This window comes from Dasypus novemcinctus, chromosome 26, assembly GCF_030445035.2.
Source record: "Dasypus novemcinctus isolate mDasNov1 chromosome 26, mDasNov1.1.hap2, whole genome shotgun sequence".
NCBI classification, from domain to species: domain Eukaryota; kingdom Metazoa; phylum Chordata; class Mammalia; order Cingulata; family Dasypodidae; genus Dasypus; species Dasypus novemcinctus.
Window position 1 is genome coordinate 56,935,945 of NC_080698.1, and position 20,284 is coordinate 56,956,228.

Below are 20,284 nucleotides of genomic sequence, written 5' to 3' on the forward strand. Positions count from 1 at the left end.
CCCACAGGGACCCCCGCCTGCTTCTTCCCACCAGCCCCTTCTGCCCTCGGTGCCCTGGAAACAAGAGTCAGGAGGCCGAGGTAGCGCGACTACCCGCCGACTGCAGGCCGACCTGGAGGCAGGAAGCCCAGGACCAGCCTCCTGCTGAAACGGAGGGGGCAAGAGCAGACTGACATCTTGAAATAGTACCCAGCTTCCTCCCAGCAACCCCGTGAGGGCCCTGATGAGACGTGTGGACCCCAGGAGATGCTGGTCTTGAAGGTGGCACATGCTGTGGGTGTGGACGCGCTGCAGGTGGGATGTTTGATTAGATCACCCCAGCGAGGCGTGCCCAGGGGGGGTCTCACTCCTCTTGCTGGAGTCCTTTATAAACGGGATGATATGGAGAAAGAGGGCCACAGAGACCCAGGAGCACAGGGAAAGCCCCAGAAGCTGAAATCAATGGAACACAAAAGCAGGGAGCAAGCCACGAAGCGGGAAGCCGAAAGCCAGGAGGCCCGGAGGCAGGGGGGAGCCCGGCAGACACAGCCACGTGCCCGCCCGTGTGGCAGGAGTCCAGAGCGCCAGCAGCTGGCCTTCAGGAAGAAGACAGCATCGCCAGATGAAGCCTTGATTTGGACATTTTTCTCAGCATTGAAACTGTAAGCTTTTCAATTAATAAATCGCTATCGTAAAAGCCATTTTACAAGGCATTCCAGCAGCCTTTAGCAAACAAAAACAGGGGCGTGTTATTACCACCATGTGTTTGCCCTAAATAAAATAGTTTCTCTCTCATGTGAAAAAAAAAAAAAAAAAACCTTAGTGGTAGCATTCTAACACCAATATTAGAGGTAAGACTTGCTTTGTCTTTCCATTTGATCATCCTCAGTGAAGAGCTTCCCAAAATTGCCTCATCGTCCAAGAGGGCTGCTGGAGATTCTGTCCTCACATCTGCATTCCAGGCACAGGAAGGAGAAAGGTGTGGGGGGGGACAAAAAAGCACACCTCCTGGCTCCCGTAAGCGGCCTCTGATGAAGAAAGGCTCCCGTAGTTCTACTAACACCCCACGGGACAGAACATCGCACGAGCACCTGGCCGCAAGGAGTCTGGGAAATGCCACCTTTCAGCTGGGTGCCCCACCTGATCCGTGAAACGCCAGGTGTGGTTACTAAGGAGGAACGGACACCAGCCATCTGCCGCGTTACAGATAAGAAAACTGCGTCAGAGAGCAGGCGTGACTCGCGGAGGGCCAGTGGGCAGCAGCAGGGAGGCAGCACGAGAAGCCGGCCCACTGTGCTGAAGCGGTCACCCTCCTCGGGCTTCCAGAACCCTCCACGTCCTGCCGCTCCTCTGCGCGACGTCTCTGCCCACCCATACGCAGCACTGCGTGTAGTCCAAGCAGAGCAAACGTGAGCAAGACTCCCGTTTAAATAGCACGCAGTGGCAGTGAGGAGGTGCAGGTAGGAATTAAAACTGCTGCTGCCTCCTCTAAGGGTGAATTGGTTCATATTAGGTTCAGAGTGGTTTTTAAAAGATGGATGTTTATTTCTCTCACACATCCAAAAAGTTACCTGAGGGTAGAAAGTCCAAGGACATTAGGGATCACCACAGTGTCAGGGACACGGGCTGCTTCTGTCTTGTGCTGCCAAGAGAGGCTGCCATTCCCCAGATTACCCTACGGCCCAAAATGGCTACTGTAGCTCCAGCCATTACAACCACATCCCAGTCAGCAGGGAAGACTAGAACTTACCCTCTCTTTAAGGGAGTTGCAAACATGCTTACATCCCATTGACTAGAATTTAGTCACCTGGTCACACCTACCTGGCAGGAAGACCAGGAAATGGAGTCTTTATTCCATCACCTCTGCATCCAGCTAAAAATCAGGGAGGCTATGGCAATAGGAGAAAAGGAGAACAAATATTGGTGACAAGTATTAGGCTCTGCCAGTAGAGCTGTGTGCTCCAGCACTCCCACTTGCATGAGTTACCAAATATTTTGTAAGGCTATTTGTGGCTGCAATGTCTGCTGTTGTAAAATATATTACAAACAACCTACATGTCTACCATAAGAGGATTGGTGAAAAATATTGCTACATATCCATAATATACGCAGCTGTTAAAGAGTGAGGCAGCTCTCCCACCGTGACATGGAATGAGCTCCAAGATCAAACAGCAAGTGACAAAAACAAGCTACAGAGCATGTTTCTTTAAAAAAGGTAATCCATATACCGATGTGTGTACACACTCCAGATATCTCTGGCTGGTAGTTCAGGGGGAGGGAGAAAGGGAAACAGTGTCAAGGAAGAGGAGATTCATCTCCCACTGTACACCCCTTGTACTGTATGAAATATACCATGTATATATATATTATCTATTTTTTTTAATGTAACTTTTTGAAACAAAGGAAAATAGCAGACTTGTACCCACTTTCTTTTTTTTCTTTTTTCTTTTTTTTTTATTTAATTTCCCCCCCTCCCCTGGTTGTCTGTTCTTGGTGTCTATTTGCTGCGTCTTGTTTCTTTTGTCCACTTCTGTTGTCGTCAGCGGCACGGGAAGTGTGGGCGGCGCCATTCCTGGGCAGGCTGCTCTTTCTTTTCACGCTGGGCGGCTTTCCTCACGGGCGCACTCCTTGCGCGTGGGGCTCCCCCACGCGGGGGACACCCTTGCGTGGCACGGCACTCCTTGCGCGCATCAGCACTGCGCATGGCCAGCTCCACACGGGTCAAGGAGGCCCGGGGTTTGAACCGCGGACCTCCCATATGGTAGACGGACGCCCTAACCACTGCGCCAAAGTCCGTTTCCCCTGTACCCACTTTCATGGACATGTTCCTGCTGACTTAGCTCTTTCCTCAGTAATCACGCATTAAGCAAATCTAGGCTGCACTCCGACATCTGGAAAGAGAGCCGCCCGCAGGTCAAAGGCTGTTGATGGTGAGCCCACCTCTGGCATTCTCAGAACTGCTCAAGACTCTGCCCTCACAACACCCACTGTTTCTGCTCACGTACACACACCCCCAACGCCCTGCTCAGAAAGGATATAGGATTGCCTGCCCTGCCTAACTAGCTCCTACATAAGCAACGAGGCCCTAGCTAAGATGCCCTTTGGGAGAAGTCTCCCAGCAAACTCTGGCAGCCCCATCCTTTCCTCTCCAGTCCTCGCTGCCCAGGAGTTCAGCTCAGTTCAGGTCAGTGAAAGCTGCCCGTGCCAGCAACCTCTCCAGCCGGGAGCCCACACCTGCGGGCATCGACAGTCCTCGGGCACTGGACCCCAGGGGCTGGCACGCTGTGGTGAACAGGACCACAGCCGTGGGACCAGATCCCAGGGCTGGCCCTCAGTACCCCACCGCCCACCGAGCAGCCTCCTCTGGGAAGCTGGGGTGTGTCCCCCATTCCCTGCGGCTGCCAGAAAACTCCAGGCGGAACTGCAGGTGCAGCCTCTACGATAGCAAGATACCTTTCTCAGCCTTTTTACATTTTACAGACCCCCGGGCTTCATTCTCATTCATTCCCGTTTCAGCTCCTCGGCCCACCCTGGCTCTACACGTCACTCCCCAGGCCGCATGCGTGTGGTGAGTGCCTACGATGTGCCAAGTGCTAGACTGGGTGACAAAGATAAAGAGAGTTGGCGCCAACTGTTTCATTATCCAGTGCTAGTTGTCTCTGCTCTCCGTCTTCTGATCCTTACAGACTCCTTAAAACAGGTGTGCTTATCCCCATTTCACAGGCGGCAGAGCGGGAGCCAAGGGAGGGGACGTGCTGGGCCAAGATCACTGAGTGGAAGGGAGAGGCCGGGCCTGGGCTGGCCGGTCCAAAGCCCGTCTCCTTACAGGGCGGGGCAGGCCTCCGCCCCGAAAGCCGAGGCTCCCTCCTTCCACCGTCTGCTCCGCTCAAGCAGGGCCCGCAGGGCAGGGCTGGCCAGACCTGCTTTCCCCCCACCTCCCCCGCAGCCAGCCCAGGGCCCAGGCACCAGCGAGCATCCGGCAACGAAGGGACCCCCCGGCCTTTCCCAGGGCTCAGGACGCCGAGGGGCGTGCTGGGGTCCCCGGGATGCCACAGCCCTGAGGCCGCCCAAGGGAACCAGCCCCAAGTTCCATCCAAACCTCCACGTGGACGCTTCCTGCTCCTTTTCTTTTTATTAAAAAATAGATCAAGAAAATATACACGCTTTGGCCCATCAGTCACGGCGGGCTTCTGAGGAGGTCGATGCACCGTGGGGAGCGGGGTGGGGGGCGAGGAAGGCCAGACCAGTCCTGCAGGGCCACACTGGGGAGGGAGGAGGGGCCCTGGGGCTGCTGCAGCAGGCCTGGCCTTAGGACGTCAGGGCCCGGGCCGAGGTCCCGAGCAGGTGAGGGGCAGGGGGCGCTGGCCGGGGGCGGCTGGGCCGGAGAGGCCCGCAGCCTGGGGTGACGGCAGCCCGCGCCCCCGCCCTTCTCCGCCAGGCCCATGTGCTCCCCCGAGGGGCCTGCTCCCGCCAGCCGCTCAGGAGTTGATGGCCTTCCAGCGCTCACTGTCTGTGCTGTTGATGCTGCCAGTGTGGCAAGGCATGGACGCCACGTCGTCCAGGTAGGCCACCCCGGCCGAGTCGAACTGCGTGCTCGAGTAGCAGGCGGCCGAGGCCCCCCCGGCGCCCGCGGCCTCTGCGCCCTCCCGCCGGCTCACGGCATATGGCTGGGGCAGGTGCACGTCCGGCTCCTCCGCCTCGTCCACTTGGCACTTGTAGGAGAAGAGGATCTTGGGCTCCGAGCTGGTGGGGAAGAGGGGGGCGGCGGGAGGTGAGCTGGGACGGGGCCTCCCTCTGGGCGCCGGGCGGGGAAAGCAGTCGGAGGCCCACCCCCGCGGCCCCCGTGGCTTGGGCTTTCCAGCGAGTCAAAGAGGCCTCCTTCCAGGCCTGGCCCCTCCCGCTTCTGCCGGCGAGCTGGGGCACGTGGTGTCAGGTGTCTTCCCTCCCCAGCCTCGTGGGGCAGGGCGCAGTGGTGCAGGGCAGGCGCAGGCACACGAGGAGCCTCTGACCAGCGCCCCAGCGTGCCCACCGCCCCAGCCCCCCAATCACTGCGCACTCGGCGCCCCATCTGTCACTCAACAGGGAGGGTGGCACCCTTCTACAAAAGGGAACCTGCGGCTCGGGGAGAGAAAGGCGAGGGCCCCAGGTCAAGCCCACCAGGGCCGCGGAGGGGCTGGGTCCATCAAGTCCGCCCCCCACCCGAAAATCCGCACCCGCCCAGCTCTAAGGCCGCCTCGCGGCCCACGAGGGAGGCAGGCGCCCCCCACCGCAGCCTCAGGCCCGGCAAGCGGGAAACGAAGGATCTGGGGGACAAACTCCCCGGTGGAGTCTGGGAGCCAGACCCCCGCCCCGCGTTTCCGCAGCACCCCAGCTTCCCGGCACGCCCCCATCCCCGCGCTCATGCGTACGAAAGTGCACCCCCGCCCAACCCCACCTCCTCTAGTTTGCACTGGCCTTCCCACGCCAAACCCGCTCTCCTCCCCGGGCGTTCCCAGCTAGAACACGGGCCCCGTGAGGGCCAGAACTTGTGCCCACTTTCCCTCGCCGTGCCTGGCACGGGTGTGCAGGCTGCCTGCTTGCTGCGTGCGGGAGGGGATCCACGGCTAAGTGAAATGCAGCAAGGCGGAAGAGTGTGCAAGGCTGCTCCGTGGATTGCGTGTGCATGGGTGTGTGTGTACAGACACATGTACAGGTATTTATATACACACACCGCGCGCTCACGCCACCTGGCCCGGGCCGGCGCCGGGAGCCCCGCACGCGCGCGCACGCGCGGAGCAAGCGGAAGGTGCAGTCCCGCCGGAGGCCACACGGGGGCGCCGCGGCCATCGAGCCGGAGGGCGGCAGGGAGCAAGGACCCGGGCCAGGCCAGCACCCGCACCCCGTCCTTGGGTGGGGGAGGGGGGCTCACCCGAAGAAGCCCCGGAGGAAGGCCACGTAGATGAGGGGCGCGAAGAAGCTGAAGTAGAGGAAGGTGGTGGCGTCCACACAGCTGCAGGGTGGGGACAGGGGGCGGGTCAGGGGGCCCATCCCCATCGCGACGCCCCCCCCCCCTCCGCCCCCGACCACATACCAGAGCCCCTCGATGATGTCGGCGCAGAGCAGCGCGCTCCCCAGACCCTGCAGCAGGTTGAGCAGCGCCAGGATGCCCGCGTACACGTAGAAGCTTCTCCGCGCTGCGGACCCGGAGGGGAGGGGGCCGTGAGGTGCCGGGCCAGGCTCTGCCTCCCCCCGTCCAGCGGGGGATCAGGGACGCTCTCCGGGGTCCCCTGGAGGCTCCCCCACCCCCGCCCTGGCCGGGGTTCTCCGGCTGCAGGCTCCACGGCCCCAACGGAGCCCCCAGCCGCCCCCGCCCCTCCCAGAGCCACGCAGCAGCTCACACGGCAGGGAGATGCGCTCCTTCAGCGGGGTCCTGGGGAGCACGACCACCAGGGAGTAGACCTGCGGAGGCAGGGCAGGGCTCAGGGGGAAGGCGGGGGCACCCCAGGAGGACCCCAAGCCCAGGGCCAGGCAGCCAGGCTCACCCTGCCCACCCAGGCAGCCAGGCTCACCAGGGCCCCCCTCACCAGGAAGAAGAAGCAGGAGCTGACCAGCCAGAACTGGCGGCCCCCGTGCCCGTAGATGTTGAAGTCCTCAGCGGAGAGGTGGGCATCTGGGTACAGGATCTCCAGGGTGCCCTGTGGGGGCGGGCGGGGGGAAGGGCGAGGGGAGGGTGTGGCCAGGCCCTGCCCCCGGGAAAGGCCCCGCCCCGAGGGCCCCTATCCGCCAAGGCCACCCTTCTCGGCCTGGCCTTCCAGCTCCGCGGGGCCCGGCTCGGTTACCTGCCCAGCCTGCTCTCCGGCCAGGCCCTGCCCGCCTGAGTCACGCGTGATGGGGGCAGGGGGGAGCAGAGAAGGTTAAGGTGTGGCCTCCGCTCCCCCCTGAGAGAGGGGCCACCGGGCCCACGTTTTCACTGCCCGGATGGTTCCTGGACCCCACCTGGCCTGCTGGCTAGAGCCCCCGGGAGGCCTGAGGGCCCCCCCTTACCAGCACCCCAGGGGGTTTCTCTGGCATTCAGAGTCAGGAGCACTGCACCTGGTAAGCCCTCAAACCCGGGCCCCGCCCTCACCCGGCCTCAGCGGGGGGCTCGGGAGCACTCCAGGCCCCCGTCCCCTCACCTGGGTGACCGAGTAGGCCAAGGAGAGCACCGTGGTGATGGCCAGCACGCGCTTGATGCTGGACTTGCTCTCCAGGTGGCCTGGAAGGAACGCGCCAGTCAGCGGGCGGCAGCTGCCCGCGGCCCGCCGGGAGGGGCCGCCCCCGCCGGGGAGGGAGAGCGCGGGCCCCGGGCCCGAGCCCCCAGGGCACACGCACCGAAGGCCAGGCCCAGGATGACCACGCTCAGCTCGATGGCCAGCAGGAAGAGGCGGGTGATCTCCCACAGGATCTGGACACAGGTGGGCAGGCGTCAGCGGGCGGGCCGGCCAGCCCACGCCCCGGCACCCGGCGCCCCCGGCCGCGCCCTCCCCCGCGCCACCCCTGCGCGGCCGGCCCGGACGCACCTTGTCAGCCACGGTGGCAGCGTCCGAGGTGCTGACCGTCATCGACACCACGGCCCGGGCGATGCCGACCAGCGCCACCACGAACACCTGGCGGGCCGGGGAGGGACACTGGGCATCGCAGGCCAGACAGGGCCGGGGTGGGAGGCACTGGGCATCGCAGGCCAGACAGAGCCGGGGTTGGGGGACACTGGGCATCGCAGGACAGAGACGGGCTGGGGGTGGGAGGCACTGGGCATCGCAGGCGAGAGACGGGCTGGGGTGGGAGACACTGGGCATCGCAGGCCAGACGGGGCCGGGGGTGGGGGACACTGGGCATCGCAGACCAGATGGTGCCAGGGGTGGGGGACACTGGGCATCGCAGACCAGACGGGCTGGGGGTGGGAGGCACTGAGCATCGCAGACCAGACAGGGCCGGGGGTGGGGGACACTGGGCATCGCAGGCCACAGGCGGGGCCGGGGGTGGGAGGCACTGGGCATCGCAGGCCACAGGCGGGGCCAGGGGTGGGGGACACTGGGCATCGCAGACCAGATGGGGCCGGGGGTGGGAGGCACTGGGCATCGCAGGCCAGACAGGGCCGGGGGTGGGGGACACTGGGCATCGCAGGCCACAGGCGGGGCCGGGGGTGGGGGACACTGGGCATCGCAGGCCACAGGCGGGGCCGGGGGTGGGGGACACTGGGCATCGCAGGCCACAGGCGGGGCCGGGGGTGGGGGACACTGGGCATCGCAGGCCACAGGCGGGGCCGGGGGTGGGGGACACTGGGCATCGCAGGCCACAGGCGGGGCCGGGGGTGGGGGACACTGGGCATCGCAGGCGAGAGACGGGGCCGGGGGTGGGAGACACTGGGCATCGCAGGCCAGACGGGGCCGGGGGTGGGAGGCACTGGGCATCGCAGGCCAGACGGGGCCGGGGGTGGGAGGCACTGGGCATCGCAGGCCAGACGGGGCCGGGGGTGGGAGGCACTGGGCATCGCAGGCCAGACGGGGCCGGGGGTGGGAGGCACTGGGCATCGCAGGCCAGACGGGGCCGGGGGTGGGAGGCACTGGGCATCGCAGGCCAGACGGGGCCGGGGGTGGGAGGCACTGGGCATCGCAGGCCAGACGGGGCCGGGGGTGGGGGACACTGGGCATCACAGGACAGACAGGGCCAGGGGTGGGAGGCACTGGGCATCGCAGGCGAGAGACGGGCCGGGGTGGGAGACACTGGGCATCGCAGGCCACAGGCGGGGCCGGGGGTGGGAGACACTGGGCATCGCAGGCCAGACGGGGCCGGGGGTGGGAGGCACTGGGCATCGCAGGCCAGACGGGGCCGGGGGTGGGGGACACTGGGCATCGCAGGACAGACAGGGCCGGGGGTGGGAGGCACTGGGCATCGCAGGACAGACGGGGCCGGGGGTGGGAGGCACTGGGCATCGCAGGCCAGACGGGGCCGGGGATGGGGGACACTGGGCATCGCAGGCCACAGACCACCCCCGCACCTGCAGGAGCCACCCGTCCTCCAGCACAGGAGGATTTCAACCTAAACAGCCAAAAACCCGAGGGCACGTTGGTTCCAGGGAGGCAGGGAGGCAAGGAGGAGTCTCCAGGAGGTGAGGCTCGAACACCCTCTGCGGCCTCAGGACTGCCCGTTCCCGCCCAGCCCCCCGCCCCTCTGGGCCTCAGTTTCCCCACTAAGCTGACATCCTGGATCCCAGGCCGACGAAATGAAACAGGGGCCAGAAGGGGGAGGAGAGTTTGACGAGGTGGAGCCAGACTGCCGGGCTTCAAATCCCAGCTCTGTGGCTTCAGGCAAGTAAACTGCACCTTCGGGCCTCAGTTTCCTCATCTGTGAAAGTGGGGGTAAAAAGAGCACCTGCCGCGTCTGACTGCTGGGGTAGCAAGGGGGGAAATACATGCAGCAGGAGAGTGCCTGGCACCCAGCGAGGACTAAGGGCACGCTGGCCTCAGCGCTGTCACTGATGCGCTAATCCCGAGACAGGGGGCTGGGGAGAGGGCGGCTCTGGAGGGGGCCTTCAGAGGCCTCGCTTTTGTCCCTGTGCTTCCCAGCGAGCCTGGCCTTGGGAACGGGCCAGTTGGCGCTCGCCGCTCCCCTGGCCTCAGACGCGGTTCAGGGATACGGGGTGGAAGGCAGACCCAGGACATCCGGTGCAGCCCCGCCCCCCGTCCCTGGGGAAAGGAAGCTGATGGGGTACCAGCCTGGGACCCCTGGGACTGTCTTGCTGCCACAAGGGCAGCTTCTCAAAGAGTAATGTCGGAGAGAGACCCAGCTGAGAGGGAGATGGGCGCCCTGATGCGGCCAGGCCTGCAGCCCGGGGGCCGCTGTTTCTGCCTCAGTTCCTCCCCTCTGGCTTCCGTGTGGTTAAGCGGGGTTTCCCGGCATATTGAAACAAGAGCCCAGACTCATACGCCGCCCACCCCTTCGTGCCATGAAAACGGCAGCTGGGCCTTGGGGAGGCTGACAGCTGCTGAGCGCCACCGTCCTCCCGGCTCCCCTGAACGCCACCAGCTCAGGCAGGTGCGGCCCGTGACTCCAGAGCGGCCCCTGCCTGGCCTGCGGAGGTGCCCAGTGTCTGAGGAGTAAACACGTACACGAGGGTGTGGTCAGAAGGGCAGGAGAGGAGCAGAGAAGAGAGCAGACCTCAGTCCCCGTGCCTGCCACACCATCGCAGGGGAGGGGGTGGGAGGGGACTCCAGGCTGCCAGTGGCCCCAGGAGCCCCCACCCATGGCCGCCAGGGCCCCCCAGCCCCTCCCCTGCTTCTCTGCTCACCCACCACCCGCCTTCCGACCTGGGAAGTTCTGAGCCAGGCTACAAAGAGGGGGACCCTGGGAGCCGGTCAGCTCTCGGCCAGTGGTATCCACGGGTTCTCACCGAAGAGCAGGGGACACACATCCAGAGCCCGAGGACGGACACACGGGCTCACCCAACTGGAAAGGAGCCTGCACCACGAGGTCTCGTGGGATGTATAGATGGCTGGACACAGGGGACGGTGGACAGAGGGAGGCTGCACTGGACATCTCCCCCAGCCCAGCATCTGTTTCCCTTCTCTCCAAAAACAGTTTCCCCTGTTTCCTTTCCAGGCCCACCTGCCTCTCTCCAATGCGGTCCACCTGGTTTGGCTGGGCTGGCCCCACCCTCCGAGCCCCAAAAGTGCCCTTTTCCCTGTTGGTCACACTGGCCAGGCCAGGGGTGAGGACGTGACCCAAGCTGGGCCAGTCAGGGGGAACGCAGGGCCTGTACTGGCTACTGGGAAAGAGGTACTCTCTGGTAGCAGCAGGAGGGAGGCAGAATATTAGCCCCAAACTACTCTTGGCCATCCTTGACACCATACGGAAGAGCTCATCTGAGACAAGACCAGAGGAGAGCAGAGACCAGAGGGACAGACAGACATTCTCTTAATGGCATCATTTAACCCCCTGGATCCAGCCATACCTGAAGCTGGAGTTTTTCCATACACGAGGCACTTAATTCCCTTTTTTTTTCTCTTTTTTTCACTTAAGCCAGTTGGAATTGGGTTGGCTGCCACTGACTGGGATGGACTCACCAGGATGTAGAAGGTGATAAAAATGGGGCTGGAGGTGACGCGGATCTTGGCCCGAGCAGACGGAAGCTTCCAGAGCAGGAAGATGAAGAAGAGCACGTTGGGGACGAGCAGCAGGAGGTCCCAGTACCGGACCCTGGGGATGGGCACGGAGCTGGCTCAGCAGCGGGGTTACATGCGCACCCCACCCCCCGCAGCCCCCCGACACGCGCGCTGGGAAGCCCACGCGCGTACAGCCCAGCTTCCCGGCAGGGCCGGCCGCGCACCTGGAGGTGCCGATGTCTTCGTAGAGCAGCTGCAGGCACGGGTGAGGCACGCTGATGTTTGGCGCCAGGGGTGGGGGCCGCGTGGTGCTCCCGTTGGCCCGTGGCACCTCCTCCGGGGTGTCCATCCAGCCAGCAGCCAGCCCTGGGGACGGCAGAGCCACTCGGGTTAGTGCGCAGAGGCTGGGGGGCGGGAGCCAGGGTCCCTGGCCCCCAGCAGAACCCTCCCAGCCCAGGCAAACGCCCCTGACGCCCCACGGGGCAGTCCAGCTCCAGGGCCTGCTGGGTGCAGGGCGGGTACGGAGCCTCTGTGTGCGTCACCACCCAGTCCCCACGCAGTCCCTGGGCAGGAGCCCCCACCCTCCTCTCAGGCCCTGTCTCCTGACCTCCCAATGAAAACCGAAGCCACCACCGCTGACTGAGCATGCCCCTGTGCCCGGCACAGCGATCCAAGTTCCTTGGCGTCGCCCCCATTTAACCCCTGCGCTCCGGAGCAAGGGAGCGGCGTGGTTAGGGGCAGGGGCTCTGGGGCCAGCCCCCGGCTTGCGCCCCAGCTCGGCCCCCCACTTCCTGCTTCCCCCTGGGGAATGGTTGGAATGACAGTTGTCCGCCCCCCGAGGTTGCAGTGAGGGTCAGGTGGGCACCTCCGCAGCGCCCACGCACGTTAGGTTCTCGGTGGCCACTGGCTGTGGCCCCCTCCATGCGGAAGTGGGCTCGGCCAGCTGGCAGGTGAAGTGCCCCTCAGCGCCCCCTCCGGCTCTCCTCCCCCCTAGGCTGCTGCTCTGGGGAGGTCGACGCAGATGGAGGGGACGATGGCCACGCCTGGAAGATGCACACCAGGTCTCCAAGTGGGCGAGAGGACAGGGAACAGTGTGTGCAAAGGCCCAGGGGCTGCCCACAGGTACGTCCACTCTGGGATGGAGAGGGTCGGGGGTGCAGCCTGGAAGACAGGAGAGCCGAGGCTCTGGGGCCTGGGGGACTGTGCCAGGACACAGGGGTCCTCTCAGAGGACAGCAGTGGGGCTCCCGGCGGGGGAAGCCGGGCCAGGCCGGGGCGCCAGGGCTTTCCAGGTGCTAACGCTTGCGATGGGTGGCCTGAAAGAACGGGGGCCTGGTGACATGGCCCCGCCGTGCCTGACGGGGACGCACGTGCAGGGGCGCCAGAGAGGGCACTGGGACGGTCAGGGTCACCAGAGCCCCTCAGCTGCAGCATGCACGCGTGCACGGTGCTGAGCAGAGCCAGGCCCAGGCCCGCGTAGACCCTGGCCCCTCTGCGGAGGGCGGAGGCGGCAGTCCCGGAGGGAAGCCTACCATCGTCCGGCCTGGGCTGGGGGGCGGTGCCCAGGTGTGTTTACTGGGGGCTGATTCATTAAGCCACACACCCATGATGGGTGCGATGAATGAACAGAGAATTAAAACGCTGCACCCATGGACAGTGCAAGCCTCCCTGGCGGCCAGCGGTCCCAGGAGCCGAGCACCCTGTGGCCAGAAGAGCTGGCAGCGCCCCAGCAGGAGCCCTTCCCAGGTTTTTTGCTCACACCCAGCCCCGAGCAACAGCCCAAGCTGCACCAGGACTGCAGGAGATTTAGGGACATTCTCACGGCTTGACCCCAGGCAGGAAGTTGCTCGTGATGCCCACCCCCAGCTGAGCGCAGGAAAAGCCTCCAAAGAAGGGGGTGGGCTGGAGCCCCAGGGCCCAGTCAGCCCCCTCCTCCATTCTTCTCCCCCGCAGGGCCTGCGCTACCCGTGCGATTGCATCTCCCTCCATAGAATGAGGACGGGACACCTCCACGGGGGACAGGGAGCAGCCAAGAGGACAAGAGGTGCCTGGCGCATAGTAGGTCCAAAGAAAGAAGGTGGTTCATTCATTCATTCTTCCTCTCTGCAAGCCAGGTGCAGGTCTAGGTGCCGAGGCCAGACAAGGCCATGCTCACGGGCCTTCGCTTTAGAGAATGAAGCTGGTAACGAGCACGAAACCCCACTTACTGAAAGGCAAGTTTCTCCTGGCGATAAGTGCCAAGGAGAAAGTAAAACAGGAGTGGACCAGAATGGTGGAGAACACAGGAGAGACTGCTAGGGGTGCCCCAACGTCCACCTTTCCCTTAAGTAAAACCCTTGGATTTTAGCTGGCTCGTGGCTTCCAGGAATAACGACTGCTGTCCCCAGCTGCCCCTGCGGCTGGGTATGGCCACATGGCCAAGCTTTATCCAATGGGATGAGAGCAAAGTAACGTTGGCCAATTTCAGGTTGCACCTTTCTCCCTTTCCACTGCCTAGAATAGGCACTAGGATGTGGGGGCAGGAGCAGGAGCAGCCATTTGAGGCCACGAGACAAGCCATGAGTTGAGGGTAATAAGAGTATAAATTGTCTATGAGGTTAGAGAATGGAAAGCTGAGGGTTGAGCAGAATTGGTAAAAAAGATGTGTGTTAATCTTTGGAAATGAAAAGGTGAAGCACAACATAATGTTTGTAACTAACACTGCTATTATATGAGTCTGACAGTGGTTGAAAGGGAAAGTCTAAGGTCATGTATATTACTAAAAGGAAAGCTAAAAATGTAATGTGGGATTGTATAGCATAGTAAATCCTCATGGGAAATATGAACATGGATAATATAGCACATATAAGACTATTTTTCTTTGAAACCAAATGTATGTTAATGTTACATGTCAATATCAGACAAAAAAATTATTATGCTAAGCAACTCTGTTATATGATTCCGTTTACATAAATGTAAATATAAATCAATTTATAAAGATGAATTAGATCAGTGGTTATGTAGGGCTGAGGAAGGATAGCAGGATTGAGAGGTGACTGCTAAGGGATGTGGAGTTTTCCTTTTTGGAGTAATCAAATTGTTCTGAAGTTTTTGTGGTGATGAATGCACAATAGTGTGATTCTACTAAAAGCCACTGATTACACACTTTAGACAGACTGTACAGTATGTGAATATATCTCAATAAAACTGCTTAAAAAACAAAAAGAACAGGACCTGTGATATTAATTCTCTCTGGTACTGGTCTAAAGCCCACCTCCCCCAGCAGTAACAGTTCTAGAATAGCAACAACCAAAGAAAGTTGTCTAGGCCCCGACCTGACGGAGCTGTCATGCAAAGCCTGGGCAGCTCACAAGCAGGCTGTCACATCACAGACTGAAATAGCCTTCCACTTTGTTATCTCGGTCTTCCTTTCAACAGCTAAGCCCTAATCTCAACAGCTAAGCCCTAATCCCAATGCAGAGGCCAGAGGAGGCCTCTCCAACAAGGTGACATTTGATCTGAGATCTAAATAGTGGAGGAGCCAGCCTTGGAAAGACCTTGATAAGCTGCATTCCAGGAGGAGAATGGCAAATGCAAAGGTCCTGAGGTACAAACACTTTGAACCAGTGTGGCTGTGATACAATCAGAAAGGTCAGCAGGATCCAGGTCACGTGGGCCACATGACCCCACGCAGTGTGACTTAATTCTCAATGTAGCAAGAAGGCAAGTCATAGGTCTGATTTACCGGCGGAGAGGATCGCTCTGACTGCTGCGTGGAGGCCAAAGCTGGGAGGAGTGGAGGTCGGGAGACCCCTCCGAGGTGCTACTGCACAGGTCCGGGTAAGAGCTCATAGTAAGGAGCGTGAGCTAGTGGAGCGGCGCTGTGGGGGCTGGTGTGGGGCTCCTTTTGGAGGGTGGGCCAATGAGATGGCTGACAGATCAAATTCCGGGAGCAGGGGAGGATGATGGTCACAGGATTTCTGGTCTGAGCCACTGGATATTTTGAAACTGTGAGGATGCAGGTGGTGGTATCCCCACCAGACCCTGCCCCCCTTCTTCCTTGCTATCAAGCTGGTATTTTGATCAAGGAAATCTCCACAAGGCCCCACCCGGGCGTAGAGCTGACTCCACTAACCTTGTGTGGGGGACCAGGGCAGGCGTGGAGCAGCACCATCCACCTCTGGAAGGCAGTGTGACACGACTGCAGAAGCGGGGCAAGAGGGAGTGCAGCAGGTGTTTCTATTTCGCGTACAGGGCCCAGGGCTGCCAAACGCCCTGCTATTTGGGGGACACGTCACAAAATGAACCACCGTCCTTTCCCAAATCGCCAACGTGGGGCCCTGCAGAGAGGACCCGGTCAAGGCAGGGAGGCCAGCAGGTGCTCCTCCTGCCAGAGCAGGGGCCCGTGGCGCCATTCCGGCCAGGGAAACACGGTAGAAGGCTCCTGGAAAACGTGATTCCCCAGAGCAGAGACACCCTCAGGGAGAAAGGACCTTCCTCTCTGTGTATGGCCGTCTCCCTCTGGATTTCTGGGGACACGAGATGACCCTTCCCAAGTCACTTTGAGTTGAGAACATTTTTGACCCAAAGCTTCCTCCTGCGCGCTCCCCACCGCCCTGCGGCAAGGCCGAGCCTGATAGAGTCACTTCTGGGCCTGGCAGCCCAGTCGCCAGGCCTGGGGGACCCGGCCACGCACCCAACCCCTATATCTGGGCAGGGTTCCTGGGCCCCCAACCGGAACAGAGAGGAATCAGAGGCCCCTAAACCCGGGGGAGGTGGGGAAGCGAGGGAGCATGTCCAGAGGTGAGGGGCAGGGTGGGTCCTGCAGGGTGGGCCCTGCCGGTCCCAGCCTCCAGGGTTTGAAGAGCTGACTCCGCCCCCTCAGCCCAGGGAATGTGCATGTGACCCAAGACAGCCAATCAGGGGGCCCACCGCCCTGGGCAATCAAAGTTAGCCCTGGGGTTTCGGGTGAAGTTATGGGAAACAGTTACCCTCTGCTGAGATGGCGGAGGCGGCGGTCGGAGAGCCCAGCTGAGAAGAAGGCCAGCACGGAGGGAGTGGAACTGAGGGACAGAGGGGGCCAGGTCCCGGTCATCACATTGGCGCCCATGGAGCCAGCCACACCCGAAGCCAGTCCTACCGCCCGGAATTTTCACATATTTAACCCAACAAATTCCCCTTCCTGCTTCTGTCCGTTTGAGTCTGATTTTTCTAACTTACAGTGAAAACACAGGTCACAGAGTGGGGCAGACCTGGTTGCACTTCTGGCTCTTGCACATACTAGCTGTGTGACCTTGGGAGAGTGACTTCACCTTGTCCTGGGGACCAGAGCTCCTATCTAACCAGGTTGCTGTAAGGTGCAAACAAGACCCAGCAGTCCACGCCCGCAAAGCACCCCAGGTACCAAGGTCACTGCTGCTTCCAAAGCACCCCAGGTACCAAGGTCACCGCTGCTTCCAAAGTACCAGGGTCACCTCTGCCTCCTGCCAGCGCAGGGCTGGGGGTCCGTGCGGGCACTGGACCCACAAGCCCAAGGACGCCTTTCGAAGCCCCAGTTTGCTGCCGGGTGTGTGAGATGAGGAAGGAGGGGTGTCAGCCGCTCTCGGCCCCAGCCCACCCCCGCTGCTGATTCCACAAGAGCAGAGCAGGCGGTCAGGGGACCCGGCCCGGCGCACGGGACAAACAGCTGGATGAGGGAAGGCCTCATGGTACCCCCGCTGTACAGACGCTTAGACAGGGGGCATCACCGGCCCAGCCTGGAATCCAGTTTTCTGTCTCCAGAGGCTGCCGCCCATCCTCCCCCCATCAACACCTTGCCAGGTGCCCCGCTTTTGAGCATCGGTTTCTCCACCTGTGGGGTGCGGGCAGGCCCCTCTAGAGCTGAGGGGCCACAGGCTCAGGACAAGGGGGCAGTTGGGAGGGCTGGCTGAGGCCGGGAACAGGGAGCGGGGCAGCTAAGACCAGCAAGGGAAGGGGAAGTGGCCAGCCTCGAGGACACCACGTCAGAAAAGAAAGTCTCAGAAGCCGGCAGTGGGATGCAGGTGCACGGGGGACCCTGTGGGCCATGGCCGGACCGTCCCGTCCCAGGGCCTCCGCTTTCCTGTCTCTCATCTGTGCAGTGAGACTGAAACCCACCCCCACTCACCCAGGGCTAGGGGAAGGGAAAACCCTGGAGAAAATAGCAGAGGAGAGGGGCTGGACTTATTCATGGTGGCTGGATGGTCCCCAGAGAGAGGTGAGCTTCCGAAGCGTGGAAGGGAAGCAGGATGAAGGCGCCGCAGGACAGAGACCAAGTCCCCTGTAACACACACCTCCTTCAGCCGTGGGCAGGGGGGAGGCTGGCATGTCGTAGGAAGGCTGCTGCTGCTAGGTAAGCTGTGGGCAGCACAAGCAGGAGCCCCCCCCCCAGGAAGAAGGGGAGGCCTGGGCCCCTGCCCTTGGCCTTCAAGGCTCAGCCCCATTGGGCTGGCCCCCGCCTTGTTGCGGTCCACTCTCCAGCCACCAGCTTTCTCTTTGGCCTTCAAGTTTGCCACGCTCGTTCCTTCTCAGGGTCTCTGGGCTGGCTGTTCCCTCTGCCTGCCCCTCCCCCAGCCTTTCTAGCTCAGCTCTGTAGCCACCTCCTCCGAGAAGCCCTCCTTGACCATCACCAGAGGCCAGCCCACCCGTGTGTGTGTTCTCTGCCTCGGTCTGAAGTTGCCCTGGTTGTCAGTTCACCTGTTTACTGTCTGTCTAAATCAGACGGGGTCCTTGTCAGTCTTATTCATGAGCCCAATCCCCTAGGACAGGGCTTGGCACGTAAGAAGTTCTCAACAAAATGGGAAATAAGCTGTGACCAAATGAACCCCGAGCGCAGTGTGGCCAAGCCCTGCAGTAGGGCAAGGAGCTGCCTGGGAGCACCCCACAACTCCCTCCCCACTAAGGGGCAGGAAGGCACGGCCACCCCCCACCCTCCTGAGTCCTGCAGAAGCAGAGACCTTGAAGCCTCAAGATGGCCCTGGCGGAGCTGCAGCCCCAGCGGGCGAACACACGCCCACCCCCGCCCTCTGAGGTTGCCCGAGGCCACAGCGAAGCCACTGGCTGGGGGGTCACTCCACGGTCCCCAACCCGGATGGGACTGCAATTCCAGGGTCCCCTCTTCCTTGGGGTCCTCCGTTTCAGGTCCTCCTACCAGGGGCCCTCGGACCTCCCAGGGGTGTCCTCTGAGGCTGTGCAGGAAGGAGAGGCAACCGCTGGGCCCCCGTCAGCTGTGGGCTTATCTGGCTTATCTGGCGGCGGCCCCAGGGCTTCCAGGGAGCCTGGCGGGCTCTCCACCCAGCGCGGGGTGCAGGGGAGGGGGCGCCCTGTCGGCCGGGCTCCTCTCGCGGTGGGGGAGTGGGGGACGAGCGCCCCTCCTTACCCGAGAGCCCCGGGCGCGCTCAGGCCCCGCCGCCAGGGCCGCCCATCCGCCGCCACCGGCTCCGAGGACCCGCGGCTCCGGTCCCAGCGCCCGGAGGAGACGCGGGGCTGGGCAGCGTCGCCCCAGGGCGGCGGGCGGCCGGCTCCGCGGGAATTGGGGTACAGGCCGGGAAGGCAAGGCAAGGCGCCTGGACACCGGGCCTGGACACCGGGCCGCCCTTCCGGGCAGCGGCGACCCGGAAGGCAGGACCGACTTTTTCGTCCAGCCCAAATTGCGAAAACAGCCACAGTCCCCCGCCTCGTAGCACTCGGGCCCGCCCCGCGCCCGCCGGGAGCCTATAGGAATGGGCCGCCGCCGCCAAGAGGACGGAAGAAGCCAATCAGACTCGTAGGAGGCGGGGCGCCTCGCTGGCCTCTTAAAGAGGCCGCTTCAAAGCCCCGCGGGGACGGGAAGCCCCGGGAGAACCGGCAGGGAAGCGGCGGCGTTTCTCACCCGGAACGCGGGCCGGCATCCCGGGCCCTGGAGCCGAGGACGCTGCCAACAGCTGTCACCGGCCGGATCACTGCCCCTAGCGCCCCTCCTCCAGGAAGCCGGGCTGCTGCCGGGGAACCGGGCGGGAGAGGGAGTCGTGCCCCCAGAAGTCCTGGGAGGAGCCCCAGGGGACCGCCCCTCGCGTGCCGCCTGCCGCGCGGCACGGTGGCACCTTTCCTGGTGACCTGTGGCCGCGAGGGTGAGGGAGGAAGTGCGGGAAACCCTCCCTCTGGAGGAGCATTGCCCTCAGCGTGCCCACGCCGCCTGAGCGTCCGCCCCCAGGGCCACTCGCCTGCTTTCGGGGAGCACTCATCTTCACTACAGCCCTTCCGGGTGGTTTTAATGAGTCCCGTTTTGGAGGAGGAACCTGAGGCTTAGAGAGGTTAAATAACTTGCCCAAAGCCACTCAACTAGGAAGTGACAAAGCCAGGACGCCAGGGTTTGAAGCGCACACAATGACCACCCCAATTTCAAACTTCAGCCCTCCACTCCAACGCAACCGTTTGCGGGAAGCCTTCCCTGATTGACGCTGCCCTTGCCCCCCTCCCTTATCTATCCTACCCTCTTAGCTCTTCTCACACTGGCCCAGCAGGATCTGGCCCCACCTGCCTCTGAGTCCCTCTCTCCTGTCCGCCTCCTCCTCTTTCTGTTTCTTTTCCTTGAATACCACCAGCTAGTTCCTGCCTCCGGGACTCTGCATCTCCCCCCCTGCCTGGACCGTGTTCACACGGAATTCCCCAGGGCGGCCACCTCCATCTTGTCCTGCCACCCGTCCTCAAGTAGCTGTCCAGCCCCTGTCATGGAAGGCTCCTTTACTGCCTTCAGAGCACTTATGCTATCTAAAATGATGGTCTGGATGGATGTACTTGCTTCCTAGTTCATCCTCAGTGTTGCAAGGGCAGGGCTGAGCTTGTCTTACTCCCGGCCGCAGCCCAGGGTTCACTCAGTGTCTGTCACAAAGTGTAAGTGCCCGATTATGGCGGTAACCCGAGATTACACGCCTTGTGATGGCACATCGAGGCTGGAGTGAGAGTGGGCCCCAGTCTTCTAGCCCCTGTGCTCGAACGGGGAGGTTAGGATGCCACCCCCTTGTGATCTTTTGGGACTTGGTGGATCGGGGCCTTTTCCAGCCTGGATTGCAGTCAGGGGTGCGCTGTGTACGTTTCCGTTTCTGCGTTAGGCAGGGAAGGCTGAGCTCCCATCCATGCCTTCATGATCATCAAAGACGGCGGCCAGAAGTGGGCCGTGGGAAACCCCGGACGGCTCTTACAGCTGCCAGG

General features: G+C 62.3%; 1 protein-coding gene across 4 annotated transcripts; it reads right to left on the reverse strand.

The window, feature by feature from the left end:
* Positions 1–4,092: 4,092 nt before the first annotated feature.
* Positions 4,093–19,135, reverse strand: TPRA1 (transmembrane protein adipocyte associated 1). 4 transcript variants are annotated; one of them, XM_058288121.1, is made up of 12 exons: positions 18,474–18,740; positions 15,213–15,352; positions 11,324–11,465; positions 11,061–11,193; positions 7,518–7,604; positions 7,330–7,402; positions 7,134–7,213; positions 6,543–6,653; positions 6,357–6,417; positions 6,050–6,152; positions 5,888–5,968; positions 4,093–4,722 (listed from the first exon to the last, which is right to left on the reverse strand). In XM_058288121.1, the coding sequence occupies exons 3-12, from the start codon at positions 11,446–11,448 to the stop codon at positions 4,458–4,460; spliced, it is 1,119 nt and encodes a 372-aa protein (XP_058144104.1). In that variant the 5' UTR covers positions 11,449–11,465; positions 15,213–15,352; positions 18,474–18,740; the 3' UTR covers positions 4,093–4,457. The 4 variants fall into 4 exon arrangements, with proteins under 4 accessions (XP_058144104.1, XP_058144102.1, XP_004461238.2 ...); XM_058288119.2 differs by lacking the exons at positions 15,213–15,352; positions 18,474–18,740 and adding an exon at positions 18,966–19,135 and having other exon boundaries at positions 6,567–6,653; XM_004461181.5 differs by lacking the exons at positions 15,213–15,352; positions 18,474–18,740 and adding an exon at positions 18,966–19,132.
* Positions 19,136–20,284: the final 1,149 nt, after the last annotated feature.